At 36.3% G+C, this 18,861-nt stretch overlaps 1 protein-coding gene across 12 annotated transcripts in view; it reads right to left on the bottom strand.

Moving 5' to 3' along the window:
• COL19A1 (collagen type XIX alpha 1 chain) overlaps window positions 1-18,861 on the bottom strand; it is a 179,456-nt gene that overhangs the window by 91,589 nt on the left and 69,006 nt on the right. For all 12 annotated transcript variants that reach the window (XM_064412323.1, XM_064412330.1, XM_064412329.1 and 9 more), the window contains one exon: window positions 2,813-2,866. In XM_064412323.1, the coding sequence (XP_064268393.1) occupies window positions 2,813-2,866 (54 nt within the window). The remainder of the gene's footprint in view (window positions 1-2,812; window positions 2,867-18,861) is intronic.

The raw sequence follows: 18,861 nt of genomic DNA, 5'->3' as shown, positions 1-18,861 counted from the left end.
AGGTCTATTATGTTTTCCATCTTTCCATTGAAAACCTGGGATTCTTGTATTGCTTACTGAACTTAAGAGGTTCATCCTTTGACATCAAGTATGCAAAGAATTAAATTTTATATAGGAAAGTTTTAGAAAAGCCACTTATGGTATTACCTTGCCCAGCAAGAGAAATAAAAATAACCAGTTAAACACTTGGTTTAATATATATACACTAGATTTTATTTTCAGATTTGTTTAACTTTTTTTTCCCCCACTTACAGGAAAGACACTATTCCTCTACCAGCTATGCATGACACATGCTGACAGATATGATAAAACTTGCTGGTTTTGACTTACTTTTGCTGAAGGATTTAATTTATGTCAGAAAATAGTAATTGGCAGTATCCCATGGCATTCATTCCTACCTGCACCAGTGATCAAGAAAACAACATGACTCAAAAAGAGTCTAAAAGTTTCGGTGATAAAGATCTTTTCACTTCAGATCAACAGGCAGACATATGGATATAACAGAGAACATACTCCACAGATAGTTTCATGGCTATTTATATAGCAAATTTGTCCTTATTCCACACAGGCTATGAGTGTTTTTATGATTTTTTTCCCATAGTGTCTCTATGAAGCTTCATTTGTTACAGTGGACAGCATTATTACAGAATCACAGATCAATAAGTTTTGAAAAGACTTCCAAGATCATTGAGTCCAACCTCTCACTGATAACCATCTTGTCAACTAGACCAGACAACTCATAACTCCCCAGTTACAAAAGCAGACAGGTCACACACCCAACTGTAAAACAAAATATCCACAAGAATGGTGAAGGGAAACAACATCTTTTAAAAATCACATGATTTTAGTGGCAGCAATGTGGCACCTGAATTTAATGTCAAGAGTCTCAAGGGACAAAAGAGATACTATTGAATCAAACTGTCTGTTCAACATATAAAAGCAAATACCTGCTTAGAGACATGGACATGTACAACAGGAGGACTATATTAGTAATATATTAAGTTATTTATAACTACTCCTTAGGAAACCAAAAACAATGGCAACCACAGCTGTAGTATTTATAGCAAGTATTCATGTTGTCAGATGGATTTTGAATAATGTCCCAGGCTGGGACACAGCATTGTAGAACTTGGCTCAGATTACTGGAGAGATAAACTGGGAGATGTGCAGAACATTTAGATATATTCACAGTTCCTGCCTTGAAACCTGGTTCTCAATGAGATTAACTGAGCCAGTTAGCACAAGTGAGAGAAGAGGAAATTAAAACTTTCTAGGTATATCTTCACTACAGCCTAGTCTCCAAACCAGGTCTGGCTTCCCCTCTGTCATGCTACTTCTTTCTAGTAAGAACTTTCTGTACAGCCAAGAAAACACAAGTTAGCAAGAGCAAGCAAAAGTTTTCTGTGACACCTGCTTTTCTGATTTTGGTTAAAATACATTCAAAATATGTTTCTACCATTTGTTCAAGAAAAAATGTTCAGTCATCATTTTCAAGTTCTTGTGAGGATGGAAACCCTCACTCCCCCAGGCAGAGACAACACCTGCCAGAAGGCAATGCCACTAGCTTTGAAGTGTTTTCAGGCTGTTTTTATACAGCACTGCAGATTACAATGTAAGTAGATTAACTTGATTATTGCAGAAATATCAGATGTTACATTTCTTCTTGCAGAACAAGTTAGAGAGACACTGATAGAAACTAAACAGTCAATGATACACAGTCCTGTGAACTTAAGGACTCATATCTCCATGCAGAATGATAACTGAGTTCAAAGCGTCTTATGTAAGTGCTGCTAAAAGGGAATGATGTGTGGTTTCAAACAATACAATGTTATACTGCCATATGCAGTTTTACTTCAGTTTTAATGTTTTAATGACAGTTCCCATAATAACAATCTACCATTTACTGACACATTGCAACAGTTCAGTAAATATTTAAAACTATAAATGTTCAGTATTTTTCACTTTCATAGTGCCACTATGTTAAATATGTCCTAGAGTTAATTAGATGCTTGGTATACCTTACTCTTTCTAAAAGGTTGATGGAACAAGATCTCATGTAGTAAAGAAGATCATGTAAGACCAACACAGAATTGTTGCCAGAGCTATGGAAAGAAACACAGATGTGTTTTTTTCCATGCTGTCAGCATATATGTATGTATGAGAGAAGTATATGGTTCACCTTTACAGACAGACAGGCTACAAGAGAATACCTCTACAAATACTTAAACGTAGTTTCAGCTTAGTACATAGTGCGTGTTCTCACATGAAGGACATCCACTTAAAAATAGCCTGATTTATCCAGCATTAAATTATAATTACCTAAAACAGGAAAAATATTTTTATAGCTACAGTGTGCGTAGAAAGCCAGGTGATGTAAAAAGGGTCATAATTTCATAGACTGTATTACTGCATTTTCAGTAAACCCAGCTAGACTGACATTTGTGTTAAATGCTGACCCTTTTATTCCTTTGGAAAAGGTGCTTTAAAAAGTATCACTGAATGTTTTTTCCAAGTCCTGTATCTGGATTCTAGTCCTAATATGTCATTCCCCATCTGGGAGATGCTCTCTGCCTTCAACAGCAATGTTTTCCACTTGGAGAACTAAGATTATCCAGCATTAAAACCTAAAGCCAGGGTAACCCCCATCAAGCTCAATAGGGAGAAGGACAGGAAGAGGGTATAAAGAAAACTTTATCTCCAGGCATACCCAATTTCTAAATCCATGACTCTTCTTACATAAAGTCTGAATTGCATTTCTTAACCATCCACCCAGAAGTTCGTAACTTGACTGTTTCATTATTGTTCCATTTACCTCTGTTCCAGGAAGGCCTTCTGGTCCTGGTTCTCCTGTGTCTCCTTTTTCACCCTAAAAGAATTAATATTTATTTTATTATATATACTCATGGCAACTACTAACCCATAACTATTTTAACAGCAAAAATATTTTACCATGCTGGTCTGTTCTACATGTACATTTCTGGATGCACAAGCAAAACTATCCTTACATTTCAACAGAAATTCTTTCCAAATAAATGTCCCTGAAAAATGTCTAGCGCTCTGAGAGGTACAGTTTTCTGTACTTCATAGTGTCATTGAACATCCATAAAGACTCACCACAGAAGAACATTCTTGTTTCTTGCTGTGTTTCAAGAATATGGTGGTGAAACAGAAATTTACACCAGGGAACAGTTTAGTTTGTAAAAATCATAATCTTAATATTACTTTTTTTTTCATTCTGAGATTCAGTTTTGTTATCAGATGCTTAAAGTAAGTGTTTATTTACAATGTCCACGGTATAATTGTTTGTCTTTGACCCATACTGGTATATGGTTCACTATTTGCACATGAAAAATGGAAAAAAACTTTTTTTCTGAAAATTTTCTTACAAGTATGAATATGAACAACATTATTAATGCAAAAAAAAACCAAATGGTGGGAAGGTTCCTTCATAATTGACTACAGCTGGTTCCTGAGTTTCCTCATGAAACACTGACTACAAAACACAACAATCTTTGTAGAAGGCATGAAAGAATTGCATTCCATATTAACTCTAACAACCATGCTATTCTAGTTAAGACATATTTCATCAAAGTGAACAAAATACACCTGCTAAAGAAGCATAATTTAAGAGAAAATACCTTCCAGAAGCAGCAAGCTTGAAGAGCTCTATAATTGAATCCCTGTCCCTCAAGTGAAGTTTGTCAAATCAAAGTAAGTAACCATAAAGTAACATAATTCTGATAGGAGTGCAAGGACTGACTTAATTAGAGTCCAAGCTCTTCATATAAACCAAACAAAACAAAGAGCTCTTCACCAAATTTCCATTATCTCCAGGGGACTTCATTTGTCCAAGCAGAACCTATTCATTATATCAGCATCATCTTCATAATTCTGTTAGGTAAATGGCATTGAGCTGAGATCATGCAGCTAACTGCATTTGTGACACAGCCCTGATTCAGAGCTATTTCTCCCGTGGCAATGACAGAGGGCGTTTCATCTAATAATCAGTTTTGCAAAATGAGTGTATGAGCTTTGTTGAACAACTGAAGCCTACTAACAAATTAGCAGCAGCAAACTGTGAATTTAATAATACAACTCGCAAAATGGCTTTGCTGGTTCATTTTTTCCATTTTAATACATCTTGTTGATAAGAAACTTAATGCTGCCCCTGAATCATACAGTTAAGGTTTTCCCTCAAGTATTTCCCTTTCTTACTGGTCAATAAAAACCTCCACCAAATAAATTTCTGCATTTACTGCAAAGTTCAAATGACACCAAACAGTTATACGAATTTAACACTTATTATTTTAGTATGTTTAAACTATAGAATCCTCTTTGGATTCTTTATGGATTAAGACACTGGTTGAGAAAGTAATTTTCTCTCACTGTCAGTTAAAAAAAAAAACCCAGTTGAAATCCCAGGCGTACTGTTCTTTTTAAATAGCTCACTTAAACTTTTAGAACTGCAAAAGTGACATTTTACTTTTCATCACTCTGACATACTGAACATTTAATACTGCTTTCAAGGTACTTCAACTAGAATCAGTTACAGTGCTGTAATCTTACAACAGTTATAAAGGTACATTAATATATTTGACATAATATTTCCTTATCTGAATATATTTCTAGAAGATTTACAAATTTATGGAGCAGTTTTTTTATTCTATGGCTTGTGTATCTGCTTTCACACATTAAGAAAGATGATGCAAATATGTACAGATTTGCTTCAGAAGTGGTAGCATCCTGCAAATGCCATGATGCATAGGTGGAAACCTAAGGTAAAAGTATCTTGTCATAATTTTTTATGCAACATCTACATTGCCATAAAAAGCTAAACAGAGAGCCTAGCTAAAAGATGCCTGTCCCCTCAGCCTCAGTTATGGTTTGCCTGGCTGTGAGATGAGCAGTACGTGTTGGTGAACGTGCCTTTTCCTCTCCAGCAGGCAGACGGTGACTTCAAAATGCCGCCAGGCAGCTCTAGACACTTACAAGCGTGGCTGGTGAGTGCAGGGAAGAAAGAAACCCTCCATTCCTTATGATTTACACAATATTTGGACTTAAGATATTTCTCAGTTTCTTTGACAAAATGATAAAAAGCACCCCCATTAATGAGTCTTGGACCTCTGCAGAGCCCCTGGCTTTCTGCCAGGTATGCAACTTTACACGAACATTCCGATTTTTTAATGGAGTACGTGATTTGTACTTGCCAAGCCTATCATATGGAATGTCCGTGTTCCCTGTGAAGCCAGAATTCAAATCAAACAGAGGTCCAATTTTTACAATTTATTCTCACAAAATCTGAGCCAAGTCATATTCATTTCTGTCTTTATGAAGCACACTATGCTGCATAATTAACAGCTTCAAATCTAGCCAATTTGCAGAGTCACTGAAGCTCCTCTGCAGTGTAGAGGAGGCTGTTAATAATCAACGTTGTGGCTTTGTGGCAATGTACCTTATTAACAAAAAGAGAGAAAAATATGTTAATGTCACTTTATATGAAGTGCTCCTGCCTGCTTATACTACATTCAGATGAGACAATTATAGACTGCAATTGCAATTCAAGACTGCAATTGCAAAAACAAAACTCTGAAAGCATCAAACCTTTTTTATTAGTTAACTAAAACTAACCTGTTGTAACACTGAATTATTTGTTTTTCTTTGGGTGAATTCTGCATTCCATTACCCCAGTGGAACAAGCTGATGGGGCTGCTCCAGAACAACTGCTGGGAGGGATTCAGTCTGCTGTGTGTAATAGTGGATGCATTCTTTAATTAGGGCCAGGGGTACATGCACAGCCTCTGTAAAATGAGAGTACCAGCCTCCAACTCACTTGTCCACTTTAAGATTGCCTCATTTTCATTGCACACTATTTCCCCCGTGTTAGAATAGCAAAGTAATGTGTTTGAAATACAATACATTAAGACCTAAAAAATTGAACTAAAAAGAGAAACATTTTTCTGCAACACTTCCCTGTTAATAATATAAATAATGAATTCCTAGTATCAGTTTTTGGAAGAATTTTAAAGAGCTATTGTTAATTAACACTTGCTGAATTACTCTCCAAAGTACACAAGCTATATAACACCACTAAGTCAGTGTGGAAACCTTATAATTTTTAGCCTCTGAAACTCCATGATTTTACCTACATATCTTTAAGATTGTTATGACTTGTCATTTTTTAATTTTTTTTTTTCCTTTTATGTTACAGATCTGTCTCAGCATAATGTTCTACATTAATTTTATTTTCTTGTGACCATTTCTCCATAGCTCCTTTTAAACTGATCTCAGCTCATAATAATGCTTGTTGATTTTTCTTGAGTAAGTTATTAATGAAAACAAGTCTACATCTTCAGTTAAAAAACCCCAACCTTTGTTTCTTTCTGATTTTCTGATAGATGTCAGAAGAGCTGGGGTTATGAAGAGCTCCACCCCAATAATATTCTTACTGCCCCACCTGTACATCTTCCCCAGAATATCGGATATCATACTTTAGGAAATTGGCAATACACAGGGCGAAGCACCTCAGGACTGCTGAGAGACTGTACCATTTAAAAGGAGTGGAAAGCAAGGCAAACTAGTGATTTTGACTCAGTTCAGACTGGAAGGTACTGTGCAAGGAAACATGAGTGACACATGAAGCTCATTTCCAAACAGGCTGTAACCTGTAGCACATAGGAGTATTTCCTAAGCAGGATCAGAAGGAGACAGCATAATACATTGCAGAAATACACTTCTACTATAGGAAACAAAAATCAACAGATATGATCATGAAGGATGTCACCTTGAAGCCTGTGTCTTCCCAAGCTCATATATTTAGGATACTCAGACAAAGCAATAAATCAGGTGATCCCAAAGCTTCATACAGATCAGACATCTCAGTAGTGGACACACTTACCAAAAAACAATAACCAAAAATCTGCTGATTCCAAACTGTGCCTTTGCTGTCTTGTGACAGAGTCCTAAAAAGTCTTGTGCCTGAACATACTGGATAACATGTCAGGAGAAAGCTCTTTCCATCCTGATTCTTTACATAGACTGAGCAATTGTGAAAATATTCACAATAGCTAATTACTGCTTGGTGTTATGCGTCACATTCCTAAGCAAGCTCTAAGCACTCCTAACCAGAGAGGCCATATAAAGGCAGATTACCACATCAATTAAAGGCAAAACCTTAGGTACAGAACAATCTGAATGCAGGACAGCCCAAGGCTTTATAGCTGCACCCATGAATTCGCCTCATTCTGTCAGCAGCAATAAGGCAGACATCCATTTTTATTCTTTGTAGAAAAACCTTAAAATGCAAAATTATTTGGATCAATTAGAACAGCAGCCAAAGAAAAAAAAAACAACCCAAAAACCCCCAACTCAAACCCCAAGTCCAGCAGAAGCTTCAGTGCTGTTCTCTCCAAATGGAGAAACCCAATGCACAAACAAGAATAACCCCTGGAGCACTACTGCAGACAAGTATCTGGGTATTGTCATGGATCACATAGTACACAGAAATCTGTAACACAAAGACATTTTTTAAAGGCTAAACTCCATTCTCCATTTGTCAAATGCAAACTGAAAAAAGCCCAGCTATTCTGGATTACTTGCCACTGATGAGAAAAGTAAAAAATAACAGCTAGTTCAGGGCATCATATTTTTCTGCTCTTCTCCAAGCTAGAATGACAGAAAGTGTGAAAAATAGTTAAGAGGAAAGAATAAACATAAGACATGCTGATGGATCTCAAATATGGGAAAAAATATTGTAAGCGGGATCAAGGTTTCCACATTGATAATAAAAATAATAGATTTCATTTGTAGCCAAATGGGGTGTGGAGGGTGGAATTTGTGTTAAAAAGGCATAGAAGTACTGCATGATCTAAGATTAGAATGAATTTGCCTTAACTGTAGATTTTGCTTGAGAATGCTCTAAGCGATGATGGTGCTCCATTGCATGTGTGTGTTCCTGTGGGTGAGGCAGATATAACTCTGGACACCATTTCAGAATAGCATTTCCTCCCCACTGCTCCAGGGTTCTGCTATGATCTCTCTCTCTTAAAAAAATGTGTTAAAGTCACATGTCAAAATAGTTTTAGCTTTTCTTAGGATGATGTCCTTGCTGAGTAAAGATTACAGTATTTGCAGGTATCTGTCTTAAGGGGCCAAAACTTTCTCATTTAACCATGTCTCCTTTTATCGTGGAGATGTTGAAAGACAGGCAAACATTAATACAAATGTCAACAATATACAGAATAACAATATGACTGAGATGTTTGCTCTGTCCATGTGCCATTATTGCCAAGCACAATGATTGAATAATATGGGTTCAAATAACACAGGCAAAAGTGGGAGTACGCTGATAAACATATTCTGAAGAGCTAACAATCTCTCTGCATTGAAGGACTGTATGCACATTCTTTCAAGAAGCTTAGGCATTCATGTCTTTCTCATACATTCCTTGTGAAAGTTCAACTGTCCCATTGCAGCACCCACAAACTCTGATTTCTAAAATAGTCTATTAATTCCATGGCACCCTGACAGGCAATAAAGTGTCCTCAGTCAGTGTCTTATTGAAAACTCTTATAATATAGGCTACAGAACTATGATTGAGAACCAAGCCTTAAATAATGTCCAATTCTATTATTTCACATCTAGAAAATGCCATAGCAAGGCTACCAGCAATGCCTTATTGAAAACACAGGTGAAGATTCCTATGATCTCTTAATGTGTTCCTCACTGAATCTCATCTTGGTTATTATCTTCATTGTAACCCTATCCTGTGGAAATCTAAGAGATTGCCTAGCATTCCCTAGTGCTGACCAGAGCCATTAAAGATCATTCATGAAATGAATACTAAAAGGATTCAGACGTATTGTGGTAAGTGGAAAAGATAAATACACAGAACACCTTTTTACCCAAGAGGTTTGTTAACGTAAAAGAAATGTAAAGACACAACTTCATCCTTGTGGGTAGTAGGTATCAGCCAGCACAAGAAAAAAAAAAAAAAAAGGATTTTGGATAACTCTTGCTTGCTACAATGTATGCAAATCTAATCACAATCACACATTTGGTTTATTTTCAATAATAAATGTCCTAACATAAATAATTAATGTCCTAATCATGCTTAAGATGCTCACACTGGCTTTTCTTTCTGCCACATGAAATTTAGACTTTGTATTTTGCAAACTTTGCTTTGTATGCTATCCTGCCATGGCTCATGCTGTCATGACCATTTCAATTTCTTTTTTCTTTTCCTTTAAACCTTTCAATGTCCAGGAGAAAAATACTAAAAAAATCAACAATCAAAACTCCACTCCTTATGGTAATTATTTGATCATCTATTCCCAGACCTAATTGATAGAAAAAATCTTAACCCAATATTAAATCTTTATTCATAGAAAGAAGAAAAATAGTGCAATCTAAAGCATGAGCTATCTGAAAGCAGAGTTTCAACATACTAGATAATATGTATTCTTAACATCCACTTGAATATATTAATACTCTCTTCAGAAAGTACCATCAGTCAAGCAAAATGTAATTATAAGGAAGAGTTACACAAAGCTTTTTCACGATGATCTTAATTTTCAAATCCTACTTGGTACTTCTGTGCAAGAACTTTAGTGGGTGCAAACAGCAGTCTAACTCCCCAGAAAGACCCAGAATATATTTTAAAACCGAAAAAACCATCATTCTGAATTGTAATGGATATTGCTATTCAGAATTACATTCTTTACTCACTACATCTGGCTGAGTTCTGCAATAAATTCTACACACAGAACACCATTTCAGTTTAAAAATTGGTGTACTGCATATAATTTATTGTGCTATACCTTTCCTTATAATCCATGAGCAAAAGCCTTTCCAAATAATAAAGACTCCTGAATTCAGTCAGACAACTCATACATGCATCTTTCCATGCAGAGGCCATAAAGGGAACACTCATGGTCCAGTCTTCCTCTCCTTCTACAGTGTCTCTGGCTAATCTCATCTGCAAATGTAAAATCAACAATTATTTCTGTGAGTCATCAGTTACATCCAGATTTGACTCCTTGCCAAGAGCATGTCTTAGCTTTCCACTACCTCATATCTAATCTATGTTTGAACTGTTTTAAATATTTCTTTCAACATTTTTTACTTGAGGAAGCTTCCTCTTTTTGTCACTGTAAAAAATACTGATTCTGTTGGTCATCAAGAACTAGAATTATCTTGAAGTGGGTCTCTCAAATACAATCCACATCCAGACCACAGGCAGAATGATTTTCATCCCTCTACACAGCTTCCACTTTGATCGAGGCTATTTTCGCAAATACTTATCCTGCTCTTACCTACCATTAGGATTGCCACAGTTAAAAATCTGGTCATCATTTATCTTCTCCTTTGATGGTTTTCATGCACACACACTTAAATACCAGGATATCTAAGTGTAAAACTCAGTGCACAGTTTGGCATTGCAAGGCCTACACAAGGTCGTACCATTTATTTTCATACAATAACCACTCCCTTCAACTCAATTTTTTTCTAGTGTTATGAACACAAAATGTGCACAATAGATGTAGCATCATTTTTTGTATTATCAATTTTTTAATTAGCCAGTCAGGTCTGGTTGTTCTGCAGGTATCCATCTTCTGTCTTAATTCTTATATTTTAGTTATAATAACCCTTGGATTAAATAAATGGTTCACTCTGTCTTTGTACATTGCCTAACACAAGGGAATCATAATATATGCCTCAGCTTGCACAATAGCCTGAGTTCTTACAGAGTTTTTTTTCTTACATTGCTCAAGAACAAAACAAATAGCTGAATTTGGCTCTGTTTCCCCTCACTGATCTTCCCAGTGATTTTAACCTTAAGTATCTTGTGTATCTATCAATAGATTAAAACCTCAAAAGAAAAAACTGTCACAATAATGAGCAGATTATTTTTCCATTTCTTAAGTAAATACTTGAAATAGATTTGACTTGCAGCTACAATTGTTTAAAATTCTATCTGCCTTTTAGTGGGGAGGTTTGTGTTTATACCGGCTTGGTGTTAGTGTTGAATGAAGATTTTTCCGTAGGAGGAATAAACTAGCTTATTTTCAGGGCTTGTCTCCTAAGGCAACCGAAAGCCAATCTGTTCTTGACATCAGTTGACAAATAGTATTGCTTTCACAGAACGTAGTATTTTTTAGACACACATGCTTTCATGGTTTTGGCAGGGTATTGCTATTGTTATTTATACTATGAAAGATGTTCTGCAGATGGTTAAACCCACATCGAGTGTTTGCACAAGCTGATGGACTGCTACTTCTTTTCTGCCAAAGGCTGCACCTCTAGCTTTAATTCTGTCACATGACAACCCAAATAATGGCCTTTTCTGTAGCTGTGACTATTAACCATGTTCATCAGGCCTACACAGACAGCAGTATAATTTTTCTCTATTTTCTTAGACTACAATAAGTAGTTTATTACGGCCATAGAAATCCATACTTTGTATCCAAGAAACTGGTGTTTCAATAAAGCTCTCACAAACCCTGGTACAGTTTAAAGACATGGTATGTTCAGTCTCCTAATGGGTATTTATCTGACATGGAGACTTGATCTGTTCAAAACACACCCACCTTGCTCAGTCAGAGTTCACAAAGGTCAGTTCAAAATGTAATTAGAAAAGCAGGAAATTTCTGCCTTTTGCACAAAACTTAGTAAACAGAGATTTAATACAGGAAGTTTTCTCCCCTTTTGAGAGGATTGAAATAAACAGCTCCCACCTTCCTGGCAACTGTCCATACAATCAGCGCATATAGGTTCTATGGGTACCATCCATAGAAACAATTACATTTCTCTTCTAGTTGAACCACTGTGCAGTGAAGGGTGGAAAACCAATGGGTCTAAAATAAATAGGTGGGACAATATTCTGCTGCTGAATTATCTTTAGAAAGGTCATCCTGGGAAATCTGAACTGCATCTACTGGAAAGCTACCAACAACAGGAGTTTAACTTACTGCTAGCCTTCAATAGGTACATAAAACTTAAAAGGCTACCAGGATGAAGCCTTTTTCTTTGCCTGAGCACAATATATACTGGCCTCAGCCTACCAGGATGATCTATCAGTGATATGCTCCCTGTAGACATCTAACTCAGTCTTCACCTACTTTTCACCTACTGTCGCAGAAACTCTCAGCAGGTGTTGCAAATTAGCTGCTCTTCTAATCCAGCTTCTTTGGCTTCTCGAACAAAAATTTAACAATATACAAAGATGATGAATGTGCATACTGTAAAAAGTAGCATCATAAAACTGCTGACTGGGTTATTTACATTAGCACATCCTTCTGTACAATTTACCATTCTTGAACTTTTGTGCAGATCCTTTATAACAGCCTTTATACCCTTGACTTCCATGCTGCATTATGTTAGGTCTTCAAAATATTTTTATTTATGTCCTGATGAGCATAGAGTGTGGCACAAAAGATATGATTTATGGAGAAAATGGCACAGAGTACTAGATGTTAACACTGCACTTTGTTCGAGTTATTCCAAACTTACACTGAAGTAACTCTAGTCTGGTTTCATGAATTCAAGAGCCATTAGAAATTTCAGCACCTTAGGCTTGCTTCCAAAGTACATCTTTCAGTGTAGCTTCATCTAAAAAGAACCATACTGTTATTCTCCAACACCAAAAGTCTTCCATATAGGAAGGTCTGCAGCACCTTTTAGTCACCTAAATATGCCTCTTCTTCTGAATTACATTGGTTGCTGAAGAATAGCCACATACCAGTCTGAAGAAACAGAATGTGCTGGGATATAAACCCAGTAAACAGAGGCACTTTTTTGGTCTAAACAGTTCCCTGACTTGTTTATTTTACTAGGAATCACAAAAACAGTTGCAATAGCAGTGCACAGGGATACTGGGGATAGGAAGAAGCAACTGGAAAGGAGGAGATTGGGAGGAAGACCATTTTTATCACTGAAAGAATTACGTTAATAAACATCAACTACTTCTAAGTGGAGGGAAAAAAAAGTGCTTTGGAACTTAAATATACTTTATGATGTATATTGCTGACTTTTCAGTAGTAACATCCACATCTGTGTTTGTGGCTTGTAGAAAGATTCCCCTGCTTATAGGCACACACTGAGTTCTATTTTTAGTATAGTAATGAAAACATTAATATCATCTGTCATCTCCTCTTCTACAGTGACCAGTGTCTGTAACCATTTTGTTGCTTCCTCTTTCATCACATTGTTCATGAGCTCTAATCCTTTTCCTCATTGAAAACAACTCTCACTCAAAGTTGCAAAAGCTCACATACAGAGCCCATTGACTTAAACTTGCTTAAGAAAAAGAGGATAGATTTAGATGACACAAAAGAAAGAAATTGTTTACTGTCATGGTAGTGACAAGAAAGTGTTTGCTGTCAGGTGGGCTGCCCAGAGAAGTTGCCCAATCCCTGCAAGTGTCCAAGACGAGTTTGAATGGGGCTTTGAGCAACCTACAATCTACAGTAGAAGATGTCCCTGTCCATGGCAGGAAGATTGGAACTAAATGAGCTTTAAGGTTCCTTCCAAATCAAAACATTCCAAGATACTGTGATTTCATCTACAAATTTATGTCCTTGCATTCATGCCTATTTTATAAATATTAAATAAAATAATTTTTAAAGACGTCTCAAAGTATGAGGCTAAACTATAGGAACGAGAAGGCTCCATAAGAATGTATGCAATTTATGCTAAATGTTATTTTCAAATATTACAGCATTAATACTGTTTATTAGATTATCCTATTTTTTCTTCTTCTCATTAGATACCTGTCAGTACAGTCTTTTTCCTAAAGAATAATCCTTTGAAACAGTTCTCTGTTGTTAAATGTGCACCATGTGTTACAGGTAAAAATTTTTACATTAGTTTTAAATTAATTACCATTTATTAGCTACCAGTCAAAAAGCTTACAGTCTTGTTTCCAAACTAGCAAGTGCCTTCTCTAGGCATTACAGCTGTAATAACATCCAGTCATTCATCTCTATATATGTCTTCACAGAAATCTCCAAAAGTGGCACAGAGTGTACTGAATATACTGGAAGCAGTACATCCAAAGGACTCAACACTCTGCTCACACTGTTAAACCTCAAATCTCAACAGAATGCCCCCTAAGGGAGCTGCAAGGCTTCTGATACTGCAGATAGCTCATCAGGTATGGTTGTTTTTGCAGAGCACCACGTGAGTTTTCTTTCCCAGAAAACCACATCTGGGCCTACCATGCAAGAAGCTTCCTACATTGTGGGTGCAATTGGAATTTGGAGAGCTTTGTAGACCAAAGTAAATTACAGAACCACATAATATTCACGTTGGAAAGGACCCACAGGGATCATCAGAGTTCTTAACTCTGTCAGGCTCAAGTTGCTTTTGAACAATTGTACTCAATGCATGCAAATGGTCATTTTCAGACCTTAAGACAAAGATACCTTTCTAATGACAAAAATCCTCCACTCCTGTCCAATATTACATTTCTACTCCAAGGCAGAAAGAGGGTGAGAGTCCACACCAGCATTTATGTATTACAAAAATCAGTTTTCTGCTAATCTTGTTCTCAGCAAGGCTTGGAGTGTTTACACTCAAAGAAAACCGTTTTGAAGTACACAACAATCTAGTCAAAATACCAAATTATAAGGGATAAAACAGATGAGGATGAACTATACCAAACTCAATACAGTCATTATAACATGAAATGACATGGCAAGAGGACAAATGAAGTTCAGTGTAGATAGACGTCAAATGATGAAGATTGTAAAATCCTTATATCCTCTATGCAGCCATAACACCTGTGAATACAAACACAACTTCCTAAATGGAGTGACTGTTAATGACCAGTTCAAAAGGATCAATAATGAGATCTTGAGACCACACTCAAAGCTAAAAGGAGGATAGAAAAGTCCCTGTGGGGAGACAAGAAGGCACAGAGGACAAACCAAAGAATTTCACTGTGATATTACATAGACAGAACTTCTTGTTTTTTCCACCTTTAAACACTGGAAAAGAACTCAGTAATGTCCAGAAGTAAACTAGTAAGGATGATCCAATACAGAACACATTTCATAGTTTGAGACACTAATTGATATTCTTAAATTTGAAAGAGACAACTCAGGAACGTGTAATAGAAGCTTATTGATTCTCAATTGATACTGAAAAGGAGAACAGAAACCTTCTGAAAGAAGTAGGGGACACCAAATCAAATTAAGAGGAAGCAGGTTTCAAATAAACAAAAGGAAGTGTTTCTTCAAACATAAAGATAAACAGTGCAATTTCTCACCACAGGATATTGGAGATGCTTAAAGTTTACATGAATCCAGGAGAAAACTACTTCTAGTGGGAGAAAAGTCCATTGAAAGCTACTAAATTCACTGAAAACACATCTGCTGAGATGAAGGCTCAAATAATTGAAGGCTGGAAGAGTACTATACTTGCTTACTTTGTCCTTACACTTGTCCCCAGGGCATCACTTCAGGTTATCATTAGAAAGGATGCTGAGTCTGATGAACCTTTAATCTGACCAAATGGGCACGTGTAAGTAGATTAAACAGTGATAGATCTTGGTACCTGGAACTTGGTCATCTATATCATGTAATTGATAGACCCCAGCTGTGAAGATTTTTTGCAGACATTTCAATGAGTCCAATTAGCATTTCCTCATATAATTCCCAGGCACAGTTCAAAAGCTAGGGGAACTATTTCCAACAGACACTTTTGATTAAGCCTCTTTCAAAGGGCAGAAGCATTAAACAACAGGAAGATGGCCAGATCACGCCAAGTACCACAGAACTACCTGATAAGCCATGGTAATGTTTAGCTTACTAGGATGCCAATGTGCCTGCATTTATTTAAGGGAGAGAAATAAAAGAAAGTGCAAAGAGGCGACTAAATTGTTACAGGATGAGAAAGAGAAAATTTGTATACTTCTCTATATAGCATTAGGAGACAAGTATGAAAAATCTTTGTTCACATTTATACCCAGCTGGTAAAGCACTCAGTCTTACCAGCATGAAACAGAATTTCAAGGATTTCAAATATTTTTCTCCCTGCACCAAGGACGTCTCTGCAGTGACAGCATAGGTAAGAGACAAATTTTAAGCACAGTGGCACAAACTCCACTCACATCCAAACAAACTAGGGAACAGGACCCTAAGTCTACAATGCAAATTGCCCATTCTTCCACTACTCCAAAGACATTAAGACCAGACAGTGTCCATGGTTACACCAAAATTTGCAGTTTATGGAATTTACTTTTCTAACCTTTTGCTCAGACTGAAGCATTTCTAGCAGAATCTACAGCTCATAAATAGCAGCATTCTACTAATACAGTGTTACTAACTGCTTCTCTTAATTGTAAGGTTTTTTAATTTTTAATTATAGACCTTTGTCTTCCATCTATGCAAAATAGCTTCTATTTTTCAAGTAAAATAGAAGCTTCCCCTGTACTTGAGACATCTGGTTTTACCAAAGAAATTTATGATACAGACATTAAAATACTAGAAATGCTAAATAATGACTAGCTTCAAACCAGCATGTTAGACCTAGGAAAGGAGATTCTTCATTTCCTTATGCTTTTTTAAGAAAAGCGTATTGAAGACTGAAACAAAAGACTACACCTGGGGAACCCTGGAAGTTTATAGCCTTGTGTGTTCTGGATGGATAGAAGGTACACAGAGGAGTATTTTATTAGGTGTGATAGGATGAAGTAGAAAACATTGAACCTCCAGGAAATCTTCTTGACACTAAGATCTATTAGGAATTGTCTTCTAAAGGAAATAGATGAAGCCCTATTTCCTGGGATAATTCAAATTGTACTTCAGAAAATAGTAAATATACACAAAGAACATCCTGCGTTTAGAAAAAAAATTGGGCAGATGAAATTTTTTTCTACATTTAGGCTGGACAAGCCCCAGACTCCTCCTCTCTTCTCATATGTATACACAGGCGAAAGCACAATTAAGACATTCAATATGTAATGTAAAAAGGGTGAAACTCTGGAAGTAATAAATAACTATAAATATAGTTTTATTCTCAAAGTTTTCCTTATTCAAATGCATGTAACTTTTTAATTAAGATAATTTTACTGAGAAATAGTAATCACAGAATTATAGTAAAATAATAACTTTACTAGAGATCGAGTGTTTACAAGTGCATATCACAGCACACAAACTGCAATATAGCTCAGGTCCTATGACATCCAGTTTTAAAATCCTCTTCTTCAAGTGTGAGAAAAAAGAGAATGTGCTTTATGAAGGAAAAAGTCTTCTGAGATATCAGCTAGTCCTGTGACTTTGTTATATAACAGCACCCTGGTCTCTCTGACTTAAAATACAAAGAGGGATTTTACACTAGCATTTTGAAATAGCTAAGCAAGGAAAAGAATTTAGGATTCCCAAGTCTCTGAAATGACTACTATCTATTAGTGACAAACAAGTCATGTTTGCTCAGCTATAATCAACAGGTAAATGTGTCGGGTTTGCTATCACCACTATGTCAAATAATATTCAGATTTGTTCCACATATACTGACTGCTAAATCTTATTGAAATCTATATGAAGTTCACGTTTCATGTGTCCCAAAATATTGAATTCTCAGTGTTCTAGCTCATTTACAGAAAGAATCATATCTGTAAAGTGTCCTAATGAAAATACATATTCTAACCAAAAATGTAGACAAGAAGACAGAAAAAGTGGGGGACCTGGTTAAAGAGTACTAACTGGAGTGATCAAAGGAAGCAATAACCAGGAGGAATTAATTAATTAAGACAATTAATTACAGACTTAAAAAAAGAAAAAGGTATCTTAGAGATTATTTGATTAATTTGGGTATTTAGGGTGGACATTAGACAAGTTCTTTACAGAAGGAGTGATGGGCTTTGGAATGGGCTGTGTAGAGAGGTGGTGGAGTCACTGTCCCTGGAAGGGTTTAAGAAAAAGACTGGATTTGGTACTTACTGCCATGGTCCAGTTAATAAGGTAGTGTTAGGTCATAGGTTGAACTCAATGGTCTCAAAGGACTTTTCCCACCTAGCTAACAGGAACTGGGCCTGTTCCAATCCCCAAATGATGCACATACTTCTAGTATAAAAATAAGTAACAATAAATGAGATTTCAACTTCTGCAAGTTTCAAGACAGGTCTAAGATCTTGAAACCTGCAGAGGCTGAAATCCAGACCCAAACCAGTTAATCAGGCCAGATTTCTCAGGGCTTGCCTTGAAAACCTCAAGGAAAATTGCTGCTGAAAAACCACTTAAGGCAACTTGTTCCAGAGCTTTACAGTCCTATCACAGAAAACTATTAACTGGACACTAAAAACAAACAAGTATGTATGTTCAAAAAGAAATGGTCTTTCCGTTCTCTGTCCTTATCAAATTAGAAATAAATATAAGGGATACCTTGCATAATTTTAATGCTATTAACAGAAAATGACAAAGTCATTTAAGATAATCTCATCTCGTGTGTTTTCATGAAACAAAATTTTAGTTTATTCCCTTTTGTGTTACCAGGATAAAAGCACATAGCACTGGAAGAGGAAATTACTTCCATAATAAACAACAGTGTTAAAATCAAAAACCCTTTCCTAATGGCTACACAGCATCTTTGCTGCTTTTCCAGCCCACTGCCCTGCATGCACTACAGACACACAAACAGGCCATTTCTTTCCTCCTTTGCAGCAATGTTGTGTATTTGAAGGCTGTTTACATATTTTCATCTGACTCTACATGAAAATTAAATCATGCAGTCCTTCCTTAAGGGTTCTCTATTCCTAAGCACCAGTCATTCCCAGTGTTTGCACTTCAAAATCTGTAAAATTGAAGCAATATCAACACCAAATAGCAATTTTTAATAGGACTTTTTAATTAGTGTTGTAGGCTT

This window comes from Passer domesticus, chromosome 3 (assembly GCF_036417665.1).
Source record: "Passer domesticus isolate bPasDom1 chromosome 3, bPasDom1.hap1, whole genome shotgun sequence".
NCBI lineage: Eukaryota > Metazoa > Chordata > Aves > Passeriformes > Passeridae > Passer > Passer domesticus.
The sequence above is the reverse complement of the archived record's forward strand: the minus strand, read 5'-3'. Positions and strand labels throughout refer to the sequence as shown.